At 40.1% G+C, this 16,310-nt stretch overlaps 1 protein-coding gene across 1 annotated transcript in view; it reads right to left on the bottom strand.

Annotated features, from left to right (window-relative positions):
• The window catches only part of Trank1 (tetratricopeptide repeat and ankyrin repeat containing 1), a 99,598-nt gene extending 88,625 nt beyond the window's left edge, over nucleotides 1-10,973 (bottom strand). The window contains exons 1-2 of the mRNA XM_003473389.5: nucleotides 8,738-10,973; nucleotides 5,170-5,296 (exon numbers count right to left, since the gene is read on the bottom strand). Coding sequence (XP_003473437.2) covers nucleotides 5,170-5,296; nucleotides 8,738-8,868 — 258 coding nt within the window. The 5' untranslated portion in view covers nucleotides 8,869-10,973. The remainder of the gene's footprint in view (nucleotides 1-5,169; nucleotides 5,297-8,737) is intronic.
• Between the last annotated feature and the right edge of the window lie 5,337 nt (nucleotides 10,974-16,310).

Genomic DNA, 16,310 nt, shown 5'->3' with positions numbered 1-16,310 from the left:
TGCTTGTAGCTTTGTTTAATTTCTTCTTTAATTTCCACTGTGACCCACTGATTACTCAAGAGTGTGTTATTCAGTTTCCATGTGTTTATGGAGTTTTGCAGTATCTTTTATCATTAATTTCTAATTTCATGGTGCTATGATCTAATAACATGCATGGGATAATTTCAACTCTTTTTGCATTTATTTAAATATGCTCTGTGGGCTAATATATGATCTATTTTAGAGAATGTCCCACGTACTGCTGAGAAGAATGTGTATTCTGATGTTGTTGGATGGAACACTCTGTATATGTCTATTAAGTCCATTTGTTCACAGATGTGATTCAGTTCTGCTATTTCTTTGCTGATTTTCTGTCTGGTTGATATGTCCCTTGATGTCAATGTTGTGTTAAGGTCTCTTGTTATAATTGTGTTACTGCTAATTTGGTTTTTCATTTCTGTTAATACTTACTTTATATAGCTGAGTCCTCTGGAATTTGGTGCATATATATTTAAGATTGTTATCTCTTCCTCTTGAAGTTTTCCCTTCGCCAGTATATAATGACATTCTTTATCTCTTCTGATCATTATTGGTTTAAAGTTCACATTTTCTGCAAACAGAATAGCTACCCCCACTTTTTTGGGGCTTCCTGTTGCATGAAGTATTGTTTTCCATCCTTTGACTTTCAGTCTATGAGTATCCTTTTGGGTTAAATGGATTTCTTGTAGACGGCATATGGTTGGATGCTGTTTCTTGATCCATTCTTCCAGTCTGTTTCTGGTGTATTGAGGCCATTTACATTCATGGTTATAACTGTTATATGTTGGTTTATTATTGACATGTTATCTTGCTACTGTTGCATCTTTATCTTTCCATTCTGTTTAATTGTCTGCTTTGCTTGGTGATTGTTTCCTAAGTGTATCTAATCTGTCTTTCAGTATTCTTTGCAGGGCTGGCTTGGTGATCATGAAGTTCTTCAACTGTTCTTTTTCATGAAAGTATCATTTCTCCATCGATTTTGAAGGACAGTTTTTCAGGGTACATCAGTCTAGGTTGGAAATCATTTTCCTTTAGAATCTGAAATACTTCACTCCCTGCTCTTTTTGACTTTATTGTTTGTGCTGAGAAGTCTACTGTGATTCTGATAGGTTTTCCTTTATAAGTGATCTGTCTTTTCTCTCTGACAGCTTTTAATATTCTATTCTTATGTTGGATTTCTGGGGTGGTGATTATTGTATGTCTGGTGTAGTTTTATTTTGGTTATGGCTATTTGGAGTTCTATATTCTTCATTGATCTTGATATCAGTTTCCAATCTCATGTTTGGGAAATTTTCAGCTATTACTTCTCTAAATATCCTCTTGACATCCTTTATATTGTCCCCTTCTTTTTCATTTATCCTTATCAATCATATGTTGTTTTTCTTTGCATCACCTTGCAACTGTTAACTTGTTATTTCCTGATTGTTTATTATTTTTAAAAGATTTTCCTTTCCTGTTCACTAGCTGCAATCTTGTCTTCGAGGTCTGAAATTCTATCTTCACTTCCACTGAGACAGTTTTTACAACTTTCAATGGAATTTTTGATTTCCTGTATATGTCTTTGCATCTGTTTTATGTATTCTGTTTGTTTCTTATATTGTTCATCCAGGGATTTAACCTTTTTGTTTAGTTCCTCCAACTTTTTTAATTGTGTCTTCTTTAGATATGTTCAGCATCTCTTTCATTTCTTTTATTTATTTATTTATTTATTTATTTACTTGGGAGATTATTTCTAGTTTGAATTCCTTTTAAATCTTCCCGGAGTTGCTTCTTTATTTCCGTTGCTATTATATCAGGTATTTCAGGTGTATGGCATATATTTTCTTCTGTGTACATAGCTCTCCCAAGGTTTCTTGGGATAGGCTGGAGGTTTGAGATTGTATTTTGGTCTTTCATTTTGTCAATTTCCTATATTTCCATGTTTCAAGTGTTATTCCAAGGCTCCCCAGGGCCTGTTGGAAATCCTCTTGTATGCCTTCAGCTCCTGGGACTCTGGCTGCCCAGTTCCCAGAATTGAGAGAGGGTCATTGGAGTGGAGCAGATAGGCCCAAGTCCTAGGGTCCTAGTTGAGTGTGGCTGGAAGCTGTGAAGTTCCTTGGCTGGTGGGAGCAATGATCCCAAACTCCCTGATTCCTGATGGTGCAGGGACACTCACCTCAGGCCGTCCAGTTTCAAGAATTTAGGGCACCAGCAGTCCCAAAACCCCAGAGTTCACCAAACACGGCAGGGAGCAGGGCAGTTGGTACAAGCAGGCTCCAGACCCACTGAACTGGTCTAGTGCAGCAGGAAGCCACAAAGTTCCCTGGCCAGGGCCACTCACCTCAGGCCACCCAGCCTCCAGAAGACTTTTTAAAAAGAAGCACACCCTGCATTACTGGGTCCCCAACCCCTTGGGTTTTAGAGAATTGATTCAGTGGAATGCTTTTTTTCAACATTAGAGGAAACACAGCTGTCACATTCAGTGCATATTAACTTTGGATCACGACTTGAGTTGTTATGATGCTTACTCTATAATGGTGGCTTTCTTCTCTAGGCTAAAGAGAGATCCAAAATTGAGTATCACACTGTGTTATCTGTCAACTTGCCCTGATAGATACTACAGTAACTGATTAGCTTGTTACCACTGTTGTCGATTTGATTGCTCAAGAATAATCCTGATTCAACAGACAATTCTGTCTGCTGATTCTACCGTCATGCCTAGGGAGAGCAACAGCAAGAGTTCCTAACCCAAGAACTCAGAATAGGTCAGACTCTGCAAGAACGCCTGCATCGTGGTGGAACAATAGTCCTGAGCCTAGTTAGCTCTTCTGTTGTGGTAGAAGGATCACAGGAGTGACTGAGGTGTTAGCACTCAGATTCTCTGGCAAAGAAGCTACTGGGGAATCATATATGCACAGTCTCACTAGGATGATTTCTGCTCCCATCAGATATCTTATAAATTTCAGTTTTTGTTTCTTTCTTGATTTACTTAGCAATGTGATGTTATGTTCTTTTATGGTTTCTTGTGTTTATTAGGTTTTTGCTTTGGAGCATTTTTTCTTCCATTGGCTCTAATTTAATAGGTGTTTAGGTTGTCTTCCTTGTCGCAACTCCCTATCTAGTTTCCTCACCTCAGTCCCCTGAGGTCATATTAGCATATTTATTTATTCTTTTCCCAAACATAAACTCCCTCTCCCAAGTTTTTAATTTCCCATACTTAGTTTTCTCATAATCACTCTTATCTTCTCTAGTATTAACCTTCAATTCTCCATAAGAGCCTTTGGCTCTTTTATATCTTACTTGGCTTATTGTCCTCCCTATCAGCAGGTTCTGACAACCACATAGCTTTCCTCCATCATAAGATAAACCTGCTTCCTCCATATTTCACCCTTGCCCCAAGTATCCTCTGAAAACTCTATTCTAACCCTTCAACTCAAATGAAAGTACTCCATAGAATCATACTCCACATCAAATTTTTCTTTTCCTCTATCACTATCCCCCTTCAAATCTCCATCTGAGTGTTTTACACTCTTCATCTATCACCTTCCATTCTCCTCCCTCCACTTCACCTACAACACTGCAGAACAACTAAAAGTAGTAAACAGTCACAGTGTGAAGAGAGGATAGACAGAGGTGGAAATGTAACTGCAAGAAGTGTTGTGGGAATGAATTTATTGATGCAATTATAATCAGAAGTAATTCTTTCAGAAAATCATAGGGACAGAGACACTAAGTCTACTGGGAAATAGAATAGATAGAGGCTGGGGATTTAACTCAGTGGCATAAGCACCTGCCTTGCAACAGGCGGTCGTGAGTTCGATCCCTGGTACCGATAAAAAAAAAAAAAGAAATAGAATAGATAGAACACTTGAAGACATATGGGGTAGGAAAGGATTTTCTAAACAGAAACTCAACTGCACAATAAATAAGAGCAAGAATCAAAAAATGAGATTGTATCAGACTAAAAATCTTCTGTACAGCAAAAGACTTAATTAGCAGAGTGAAGAAAAAAAGCCTATAGAATGGGGAAAATATTTTGGAGCTACTCTTCAGACAGAGAACTAATATCTAGACTATATAAAGAACCCAGTAAAATTAAACCACCTAAAGTTAAAGATCAGTCAAGAAACGGGCAAGGGAAATGAAGATACTTCATAGATAAAGGAATATAAATGGTCAACAAATACATGAAAAGAAGTTCAACATCTCTGGTCATTAAAGAAATGCAAATTAATACAACACTAAGATTCCATCTTTTCCAGAAAGAATAACTACCATTAAGAAATCAAACAATAGCAAATGGTGGTATGGCTGTGGTAAAGAAGGAATCTTCTTCATTGTTGGTGGGAATGTAAACTAGTATAACCATTATGGAAATTGGTATGGAGATTCCTCAAAGAACTGAAATTAGAAATTCTATAAGATCCAGCTGTTCCTCTTCTAGTTATCTTCCCCAAAGAGCGTAAGACATCACATTACAGTGATACATGCATACCAATGTTTACAGAAGCACAGTTAATAATAGCTAAATACTGAAAGCAGCCTGTATGCCCATCAACAGCTGAGTGGATAAAGAAAATGTGAATAAGTAAAGGAATATTACTCTGCTACAAAGAATGAAAAATTTGAGACATCCAAAGGAAAATGGGTGCACATAGGAAGTAAAATATTGAGTGAAATAAACCAGACACACATACATAGTATCTCTCATTTGACTGAGGCAAAATACAAAGAAAATAATAAAGATAGAGGGGGACAAGGGAATGGATTTCTTGTGATAGGAAGTGGCTCATAAGGATAAGTGCAAGGGGAGAAGAAGATGGGAAGGAGAAATAAGCAGAATAAAGACATGCCTTGTGCAGGAACCCAATGACCTCAATTAATGTAAACATATGCCATTACACAAGCTAAAATTAATAATATCAATGAGAATAAAACTTGAGATGGGGAATTGGAGAAGGAGGGAGATGGGTAAGGGAAGGAGAAAGGAATTTAAATAAAAAGAAACATGTTGTAATACATACATGTAACCAATCCCCAAGACAATTATAAACTGCATGTACTGCAAATATGTACTTACAAAATTTAAAAAATAGAAATTAAGCAAGGAAAATAGGCAAGTTAGAAGGGAGAGGATAGCCACCACCACCCCCAGCTGACACTACACCATACCTTCACGTAGGTTGGATCCCACTGGAGACATTCCTTGGCAGTGAGAAATGCTTCATTCCATTTCCCAAGGCTGTAAAAGGCATTGGATTTGCTGCAGAGCAGCACAGCCAATTCCCTTGGAGGAACCCTGTGAAAAGAACAAAAGGGTGGTCTATAAAGTAGCCATTGTACAGATGGGAGAAGGGCCTCGAAGGCCACCATCGTGGAGCTGGCTGCTGTCATCAGGAAGTTGGTTTCATGCAGAAAGCAACAACTCAGTTATGCCCATTAGACCTGTGCTTTTTAGACCTGCTAGAGAGCCTAGAGCATTTACAATGTACAAATCTTCCCCTTTCACTCCCAAATTCTCTAGTCCTACCTTCTGATGCTGCATGTCCTCAACACCTTGGTTCCATTTCCCAGGGATCTCTTATGATTTAGAGATTAATGGAGAATATGCTTCAAAAATGGTGGCTGATTCTAAGGACCCAGAGAAGATAGGAGTTCCCTCTGAGCCTTTACAGTCCAGAGTGTGAATCACTCCACACACACATTGCTGCTAAGCGGATACAGAGTACCACAGGAAGGACCTCTCAGAAGATGATTACTTCATCTCCATGCCCAACCCTCAGAAGAACAAGCTACGGATAAGAAGCCTCGGCAGGTCCCATGGGCAGGGAATTCCCAGGTCCTGATACCCACAGGGTACACCAAAGCAGAGGCAAGGCCTCTAAGTGAGGCCCTAGCCCCCAGACTCCTGCCTCTAGAAAAGGATAAAGCCAGGAGGAGGTTCTCTAAAGCACTGCAGGCAGGTACTAATCTTGCCTGTGTCCAAAGTTAAGACATTAGCAAGGTTAGTGCCAACACCGAGTTGGGAGAAGAAAAACAGGTTTTAAAAATGCATAGCACAGTACTGAGAAGCTCAGGTGCCACTTTGAATGTAAGGAACACAAAGGAGAAAAGCAGGGCTTACACTTTTTTATTTGATATTTCAAATGTAAACGTTGTAGAAAAGTTAAGTATTACAGATAAAAACAAAAATAATTACTGCCACCAGCCTTAACATTCAATGTACTTCTTTCACGGCCCATCAGTTCCTCTAGGTAAAAACATCTGGCACAGGAAGCAGTGGGGCAGGCCGCATATAATTAACCAGGGAGCCCTGATTAAAGTGTAGGTGATGCCACGGGTCCTTTGAAGACACCTTGTCCTGGGACTGCATGATACTGTTCTTCTCAGCTGCAGTGACTGCTGGTGGCCACTAGGGACTCTCAGCACCCCAGTCTCCAGAGATTCATCCTCAACCCACTGAGAGCTGCCCTGTCCCCAGGAAGTTATATCTATGCTGTGAACTGAACTGTGTTCCCCAATATTCCCCTAATACTCCAACAGCATTTGGAAATGGGACCTTTGGGACGTAATTATGTTTTAAAAAGGTTCTTAAATAGGGCCCTTATGAGGGGCTTAGTGCCTTTATAGTATGGAGATTTGCTCAATCTCTCCATTACATGAGGACACAAGGAGGAGACAGCCATCTACAAGCCAGGAAGAGAGCCTTCCCAGGAGCAGCAAATCATCCAGCACCAATTTTGAACTTTCAGCCTCCAGAACTATGAGAAATAAATTCCTATTGTTTAAGCCATCCAGTCTATGGCATTGTTATCTCAGCCTTAGCATCTTAGAACATCTTAGAACAACCCCCAGCAGCCTGACAGCCTACAAGCTGATGGCTGATTGACATGGTAACCCAAAGGCTAGCCCCTTACCTCAAAGCAGAATTAGCTCTGTGCTTAAGCTCCTGCTTCAGAACTTCCTGTGTGATGAGACTGAACTTAGCTCCAGTTAGATACCACCCCTCCTTGGAGTTGTCCCCTGCCTCATCCATTTTCCCTCAGTTGCTCAGCAAAGCACATACACCTCAATCCAAATCTCTGCTGGCAACAACAGAAAGAAACAGGCAATGGAACAGTGTCAGGAAAGGCAGTATGTGAGGGCCAGGCAGAAGTCCCATTAGTGGTCACTCAGGTAGTAAGAGAAGGAGCTGAGCTATGAACATACTCGGTGTGGGGTCAGTTTATAACCATAGCCACTATCTAACCCTGCCTCTTTAGGAAGTTGAATGTTTTGCCCTAAATAAGGAACTGTAGGCTCAACTCTGACGTTGATCTGTACCAGGGTTAGGCAGATAAATAGAAACTACAGGCACAAGCCAATGACACTGTAGTGTAGTCACAAATATAACAGGCAATAGGAGATAAAAGCCATGTTTCAGTAACTCAGTGACATTTTTCAGTAAAAGTTTAGGTTGTGTTTATCCCACAGCTACACACACACACACACACACACACACACACACACACTGCAGCTATTCCCAACTGCTACTTGGAAGCCTCTGGGGTCTCAGAGCCTAAGGACTATTTAGGGGATCCACAAAGTCAAAATACTTTCACAGACGTGGTAGGCTGAACAGCAGCCCCCAAATCATGTTACCTTCATGGAAAATAGGTCTTTGCAGATATGATTAATTTACAGATTTTAAGAAGGGGAGGTCATACTGGATTATGATACACTTGCAAGAGTCTTTAGGACAGAGAGACATCATTACAGTAAAAGAGAAGGCAGTGTGATTATAGAAGCAGATAGGAAAAATTTTGATAATGGAAGAAGGCAAAAGCCCAAGAATACCAGCAATTACTCAAAGATGAAAAACACCAGAAAACAGAATCTCCCACAAAGTAGCAATTCTGCTTACTTTTAGTCCCTTCAGACTTCTAATCTCCAGAACTGTAAGAGAACAAATTTAAATTGGTTTTAAGCCACTAAGTTTGTAGTGTTTTGTTATAGCAGCTACAGGAAACTACCAGAACAATAACACCAAGACATTGTGTGCCTTTTCACACTCCTCCACTCACAAGCACATGGGACATTTTCCCCGTGATCAGGAGCGATGATATCACAACAAGCTGAACGTGCAAGGAGGTGAAAGAAGGAAGCTGTCATCCGCTGAGCCAGACATTGAGTGGCACTCTTTTCACAAATTGTTTTGTTTTGAAAATTTACCTATTTTTGTAAAAATGTAACGATCTATTTTTGCTATTTTTAATAATTACATATTTTTTATTTTTCTCACTTTTAAATTCGATTCAGACTACAGTAAATATCTGTATCTAGAGAAATCTATAGTCTCTGGGTACTCCATAATTTCTAAAACTGGCTTGAGAACAGATTTCCTGAAGATGAAGGGACAAGAAAATTTGAAAAGGAGCCTGAATGCCTGGGTTGTGTGCCCCTGTGACCAGGCAGGAAAGGACACAGAAAATCAAGACAATAAAAGAAATAAGAAGAAGTCTGATTTCCTAACCAGACAGAAGAGGAAGCTCTGTTATTTTTATCAACAGTTCTCTGTTTCACTTTCCGTTTCCTTTCTTCCACTAACTTCTGCTCATTTCTGAGCCAACAAAGCAGAAAGATAAATAGGATATGAGAGAAAAAGGAAATAGAAACAAAGTGGTGTGATAAAAAAATGAGAGAAAATATAAGCAGAGTTCTCATTTAATTAAAAAGTGAATTGAAAGATCCAAACACTTACCCCCACTGATACAACTGCAGGAGAATGTGGATAGCTTCATCATACTTTCTGATGGCCAAAGAAAAGTTGCCATTCCTAAGAACCTGGTTGCCAGATTCTTTTAACAGCTCTGCACAAACTGCCAGGTCCATCCTGGAGGAGGTGAGGAGAGGCTTGCTGCCAGGCCCGCGCAGGGCACATTTGCTTCACAGCTGCATTGCTGAGAATCTGAACAGGGAGTTTGTTCATTCTGGCCCCACCCACCTTCACAGAGCACACCCTGGCAACACCTCTCACCAGCAGAGCCTAGACAAAGTTTCTGAGAAGTCCTTCTTTCCTAGTTCTCTTCTGACCTCAGCGCTGGCTAGAACACGCCATTGATTCAGTGCTAGCGATGTTTCTATGTATGGGACAACACAAATCCTGAAGGTAGCAAACACTATTCCTGTAACTGGTACTGTGACTACTCTCATTTGTCCATCATCATAGCCCATAAAGAAGCATTGTCCTCACTGTACAAATAAGGAAACTGAGGCTCAGAGAGGCTCACATCACTTGCCTAAGCATTTGCTAGTAGCATTTCCTAATCTGACCACATTCAAGTTTCTGTCTTTGACCACTGTACAATGATGCAAGCAAGTCTGAGGTGATGGTTCTTCTCCCCTCTTAAAACAGTGGAATGGTATAGTTCTGAAGGCGTCACATACAAGTGGCTAGCACATGGGGCCACAAGTTCTGCCGTCCTAATCCTTTTTAAAACACTATCAGACAAGCCCTGGAGTATTTATCCCTGAAGATGCCACTGTCTGGTGACTTTTCCACATCTTCCAAAGGGTACTTGCCTCTTTCATGTCATAATCTCTATTTTGTTCATTTCTGTTATTCTATGGGTTAGCACACACAGGTACGTAAATATCTGTGATGCAATAATCTGAATGCAACCCAGAAGGGATACACATCACTGATTTTCTCAGGTGTGCCCTGGTAGACAGATGTGCATGGCAGAACTGACCACGGGAGAGGACTCAGTAAGCATGCTGAGTGAAGGCCAAAGAGGAGAGAGCTCCAAAGAGACAGACTCAAGATGCACTTTTCCAAGAGATAGGGAAAAGGTAGGTACCAAAAATGATGTCTCTTAAAATCATCCCCTCCTAGGATGACAGTGGAGAAGCAGAGAGTAAGGAGACTCTTAAATATAAAAACCAGCCAGGTGTGGTGGCACATGCCTGTAGTTCCTGGGAGTTTGAGGGAGAAGGATCACATGTTCAAGCTCACCTGATGGGCAATTTAGCAAAACCCTATCTTCAAAAACAAAGCAAAAAAGGGCTAAGAATGTAGCTCAGTGAGAAGGCTTGGGTGCAATTCCAAGGCACACACACAATAAAGTATGAGGACATTTCAGTGTTCACATATGGCTGGTATCTATGGGTTCATAAAAATCTATTGGGTGTCTCGTTACCTAATTCATTTCTTAGATACATAATAATTATTATTTTTACCATTTCAAATATGGGATTAGGAAAATGAGCAGAATCAAGCAATTATATATGGTAGCTATTATAAATGCATGTGAGCTCACTGGGAAAAGGATTTCTGAAGTTCATTTCCTAGGCAAAGTTTTATCAGAATGAGTTATGTAACTCTTATTAAACAAGTCAAAATACAGAATCCTACCTACATCTTTTATTCAATAATGCCTAAATTATCTGACTCACATTTACACAGAGATGATCGGAGTGAAAAATGTAAAGAATTTACAAGAGCATAAAGATATGTGTTTCTTTCAAATATTTTCAGCCATCTATCCAACAAATACTTCCTAAATTGGCCATTATCAGACAATTACAACAAGAAAATACAACAGTTAACAAGGGCTGATATTCCTTCACAAAAAAATGTCTTTTACCCTGCACAAAAGACCCATTTCCTGAGCCAAATTTAAATATCTTAAACAGACAATTCACAAAGAAATAAGAAGTAGTTGCTAAATATATGGAGACTAGACAAACAAGATCACCTTTACCAGTAAACAAAGAAATGAAAAATTAAACAAGATATCATGGGAAAATAATTAAAAGAATGACCACAAAGCCCAGAGCAATACTTACAGGGGAAACACACTATATTGTGGATAAATTTGGCCTCGTGAATGTTTACCACATGAAAAAATAGAAATAACCCATAGTACACAATAGATTAAATTAGTTATAGAATAATCAGATAGTAGATAATATTTACTTATTTTAAAATCATGGTAAAAGAACATTTAATGATAGAGTCAGTTAGCAAATAAAAAATAGAGGCCACATAAAAGGCAAGTAATCACAAATTAAATTTTAAATATATGTAATATATAGAAAATACACCAAACTGCTAACATCTACTCTGTAAGAATTAAATAAGGTTTTAATTTTTCTCTTAATGTACTTCTGAATTCCCAATTGTTCCACAACACACTGCCTTAAGAAACAGATCACAAATGTTTTTAAAATGAGATTCTTTAAGGATTTAATTCAGACATTAAATGTTTTAATGAAGAATTCAATCACTAAATGTTTCTATTTACAAATACAATAAAAGCTATTAACTTCAGAAATTTTGTCATACTACAGAAACCAGCAGTGAGTTGTAAATGTTATGTGAGCAAACATCGAATGTGTTCAGTCACTTATGTTTCCATTTTCCCTAGTACAATTAGGTCAAAAGAGAAAAGAAGAACGCCAGCTCTTTGGAAGCCTTTTTTTTCCTAATAAAATTCTTGAGAATTACATTCTCATAAGGAAGAATCCTTTATGTCTCCAACAAAGAACACAGCCCAATTGTTCTGTCTTTTTAAAAATCACCAGCAGACTATTTATGAGATGAAATTGTTAAATCCAACAGGTAATAATTTACCATAATGCCAACAGAACTGACAGCTAATACATACTGAGCACCTATTATGTGCTTTATGCCACTGTATCTTTCAGTCTTAGAAGAAATCCCATGAGACAGGCTTGATTGTGTCCCCATTTTACAGAGGAAACCAAGAGAAGTAAAGCTGGTTGCCACATCACATGGAAAGTGGTAGTTCTGAAATTGAAATGTAGCTGGCCTGAACTAAAGAACTCAACTACACATGAAAGGGCCAGAACAAAGGCTTTAAAAGGTCAGCATTCAGTAATATTACTATGATATATGATTGGCTGGGTACCACACACTCCCCGATGCTTTCAATTTTATTAATGATGCCAAAGCCACAACATATGTGAAGACAGTTTCGCAGCTCCAGTGCTGGCTTTCAGTCAGTTTCACCGTGTTCCTTAGGGAGTTCAAAGTCCACTTGTTGGAAGGTGTCACAGCCTGTCTACTGATAATGAGGCAAGCAAAACAAGAAAAACACAAAAGCACTCAACAGTTATTAAAACAAGCAAGAATGAAACACAGAAGCTTAGAAACTTGTGATTTTATTACCTGCTACATATCTACACATCAAATCTTATAACTGACTCACAGCAACAAAGCAAAACATGCAAGTGGTAGAATTTCCAGGGGAGCTGAAATGGGGAAATGGGCAGAGAAAGGCTTTGCCTTTATCCTTTAGCATATGGATAAATGAGACAAATGGCTATCTGGACTAAAGGAATGAATTATAAGGATATACTGAGGTTAGGTAGGAGCCTTTGAAAGATAGTTTATTTATGAGCTTGTTTATTCGAGTTCACTGCAGCTCTAATTATCAGTCGCTGGAGATTGTGAATTCTTGACAATGAAAGGGTTAAACATGTGCCATCTCAAAATACACCAGATTGGTATATTGGTTATTTCAAGACAAAATCACTTGAGAAGCTGTAACTTGAGAAGTACCATTGGCCCTGTCTTTACCTACATGCAGCAACTTAAGCAGATTCTTTTAGGAGGGATTGTGACCGCAAGCAGAAACACTGAAACAACACCCAGGATTTGGAGGCAGATTTATTTACATTGATAGGCAGTGATCGGGATCACTCCCAAAATGTCAGGCCCTCATCTCTGGTGGTCTAGAGCTTTTACTAGACGGCTTGTGAGTGAGGACTGGTTTACACAATGTGCATCATAATGACCAGCTATGCATCACAGTGACCAGCCACTTCTAAGAGACCAAAAGCAACCAGAATTGGAAAAGAAACTATTACCTGGACAAGTAATAAACAGAAGTATACAGCTGGGAGGGGAATTTTCTGTTACAGTTACCCCCTCTTCTAGTTTTCCTGGCAAATCTTTTCTGGACAATTACATGTGATCTTTTGAGAAAAGGCCCAAATAGAAAAGCAGTAACATTAGGGTTGTCAGTGACCCTAGGATGGGTCTTAGCCAAGCTCCCCAAGATTATCTTATTACAGAGTGTTTTTTAAAAGAGATTAAGACAAAGCAGATGAGAACAGAACAACGTAAGTAACACAGTATTTCACCAGAAGACAACCCATAATTAACAGTAACTACCATAATGTCTCTTTCTTTGAAATAGTTGAGCATTTATTCATATACAATAGTATTAAACATAATAAAATAGTATAAAACCATTCAAGAGAATGAAAATATTAGAGGGCATTCAGAACCAAATAACAGAAAATGAACAGTGGCCACATTATCTCACTTTCCATAAAAAATTTGTTTATACTATCACACATATTACAGAATTTTCCCCTAAGTTGTTTTTAGGGAGAGACATAATTTAGGCCTGTCTGTTCTGTAACAATAGTCTGGAAAATTAGTGATGCAGTTAATCTGATTTAGGAGAGTATCCAGTGTACCTTAGACACACATCAAATCTGGATTGTTTCCTTGTTCTATTCTTTTGGGGCAACCATCCATAGAGTTTAAGGCAGAAACCACACCTAAACCAGGCATAGTGGTGCCTGCCTGTAATCTCAGCATTTAGGATGCTGAGGCAAGAGGATTGCCATGAGTTTGAAGCCAGCCTGAGCTACATTTTTAAAAACAGTTCCATCCCAATACTGCATGCGGCACCTGGAGAGTTAGGTCTTGATCTAAGGTGAAATAGCCCTTAGCAACCAAATCCAAGTATCTGCACAGGTAGGCCACTGGGTGCTCCCAGGGGCTGACAGTCTGAGTGTTACTGTTTTTGTGAACTCAGGATCCAGATTTTATAGAAGCCAATAGCTCTAAAAAATTTATGGAGTTTCTTTCTTGTAACCAGTTTCTGCGAGACACTATAACAGTGCTTTTGTGCCTTTTTGGCAGGCAGCTTGAAAGTATTATTTATAAAAAGTGATTTTTAAAGAGGGAACAAGTTTTTGAACCTCTGGGTGGTTGAGTCCAGGTCAGTTGTGAAGAAGGGCTGCCTGGCAGGAGCCAAACCCAAAGAAGGCATTTTTTAGGTTCAAACAGGTGTACCAGCAGGCTATGAGTGGCAGAAACTGAGGCAACACATACAGAGGGCAACTGCAGCACCCTCGGCAGCCTGGAGAGCCTGAACTGACTTTACAAGCAGGAGAGGTGTACTGTTTGATGCAGGTAGGGGTTGCCTTGGGACAGAGCTTGATCACCAAAGGGCCATGATTGATAGCAAGCCCCAGTGGGGAGTCCTTTGTCCATACTTCTGGAAACAAGTCTCTTAAAATTTCAGGGCATTTTAGGGTGATGTAGGCTATTCTTCCCCCCACAGTACAGTCAGAGTCAATATGAAGTCCAGAATATTGGACTCAAGGGTAAGGGAGATTGACTGGTCACGTCCCAGGAGAGGTCAGGCATGTATAGAAACTCGTTTCATAAAGTGTTCATCAATCTCACAGGATCTGTTTTGGCATAATTTCTTTTCACTGGGGATTCCAATGGGCAACTTTAACTTTAGACATTTTAATTGGCTTTCTCTCTCTCTCTCTCTCTCTCTCTCTCTCTCTCTCTCTCTCTCTCCTTCTCTCTCTGAGGTCTGCCAGGATAGCAGTGCAGTCCCAGTTTGGACTTGATCAGGAGAGGACTGTGTTCACCCAAGTGCCACGATCAACCACAGTGATGGGGACTTTTGATTTTAACCAGTTTGGGCCCCATCTAACCTGTAGAAACAGAGTCAAAAGGAGTCATTGACAGTAGTTCCATTCTGGCAAGCAGGAAGCCTCTTAGATGGCCTTGTGGGCTTGTTTTGATGAATAGGATAACTTTCTTGTCATCAAAGACACAGGTGCAGGGGCAAGGTGGGAAAGTTTTTAACCCTTCAGGGCAAATGAGTCCAAGTGAGCTGGCCTTTTATCTCAGGATTTTCCCAGTTGAAAAGGCTTACAGGAGCAACTCTCAAGCAGATGAAGACATGGAGCTCTTGTGCAAGGTGATTAACAGTCTATGAGGCTGATGTGTGGCTAGATGCCTGTTTGCGCTTTCCATGACATTTGACAGTAATGGGAATCATGGTGAAGTGGCATGGTTGATGTCCAGGTACAGAGGTGAGTCTTCAGTCTCTACCTCTGGGAAGAGAATTTTCATAACTTTTAGGATTGCAGTTATCTGTCTCAGGCTAATGCAGGTATCGTTTGCCTCTCAAGGAATAGTCAAAGTTGAATGTGCAGGATTAAATGAGAGCAAAGCTGACTGGCTTGGTGTGGAGGAGACGTTTTTCCAGGCTGTAAGTTTGTGCCTAGCAGAAAATGTGAGAGGCAAGAGTCCCAGACACTCCAGTGATGGTAACTTTTTGATAGACAGGACTTTTGAATGCAGAATTCTGTTCTATTGTCCACCAAGAAAGTCACAGATTTGCCCCCAACTTTTGCAATGACCACAGGCTCTCAGGAGCCCAATTTGGTAGAGTTCAGTCTGTCCTGAGGCCAAATAGAATACAACTCATTTGTCAGTCCTGACAGTTTAGTTTTTCCTCCTGCAAAGTGTGAAACTCAGAAGGAATTGTTGATACTCATCTCAGATGGGCATTAGATGACACCATCCAACCAAGGTAGGCATGTAAGCAGAAGGCTCTGGAGGGAGGGCCTCTGTAGCTGAATGCAGACAATGGCTAGCCAAAACCAGTTCAACTGTCTGGAAGTAGACAAGTCAGAAGTGAGGACTGAGCTAGAGGTGGCAGCAGCAGCCAATAAGGATGCTGAGGTGGAATTCTCAGGAAAAATGGGCCTCTTTTTTTTTTCTTCGAGATACGAGTAGTGGTTTAGTTTCATTTGTAACTCCATAAAAGCCCTTTTTCCTGCAGTCAGGCACTGTGAGTTTTAACTAATTAGTTCCCATTCTGTTTCCCTAAGGTGTGTGTTGTGTACCCTTGAACAATGGCACAACAGACAAAGGGTGGGTGCCCCTCAGAGAGAGACCATTCAGATGCCCACATAGCCATGCCCCTCTTGGGGACAAGCATGACTTAGCTAAGGGGGAGTACAAGGTCACTGATGTACCATCTGTCAGTCTCCACAGAACCACAGCCTATTGTTTACACTATGCACTCCACTCACACATTCAATCAGCAGGCAAGGGTTAAACTTTCTAATCCCCTTTCCTTGAGGGTAGTCTCAACTAACAAAACATGACCAGGTTCTTCTGTTCTGAGTAGGACTGACAGACTAAGTGAGGTGCCCCCAGGGGTCTTACCAGAATAGGGGTGGCAAGCAGGCAGACAGAC

This window comes from Cavia porcellus, unplaced genomic scaffold, assembly GCF_034190915.1.
Source record: "Cavia porcellus strain 051 isolate PalLab524CR breed Dunkin Hartley unplaced genomic scaffold, mCavPor4.1 scaffold_13, whole genome shotgun sequence".
Lineage (NCBI taxonomy): Eukaryota > Metazoa > Chordata > Mammalia > Rodentia > Caviidae > Cavia > Cavia porcellus.
This window is presented reverse-complemented; position numbering and strand designations above follow the sequence as displayed.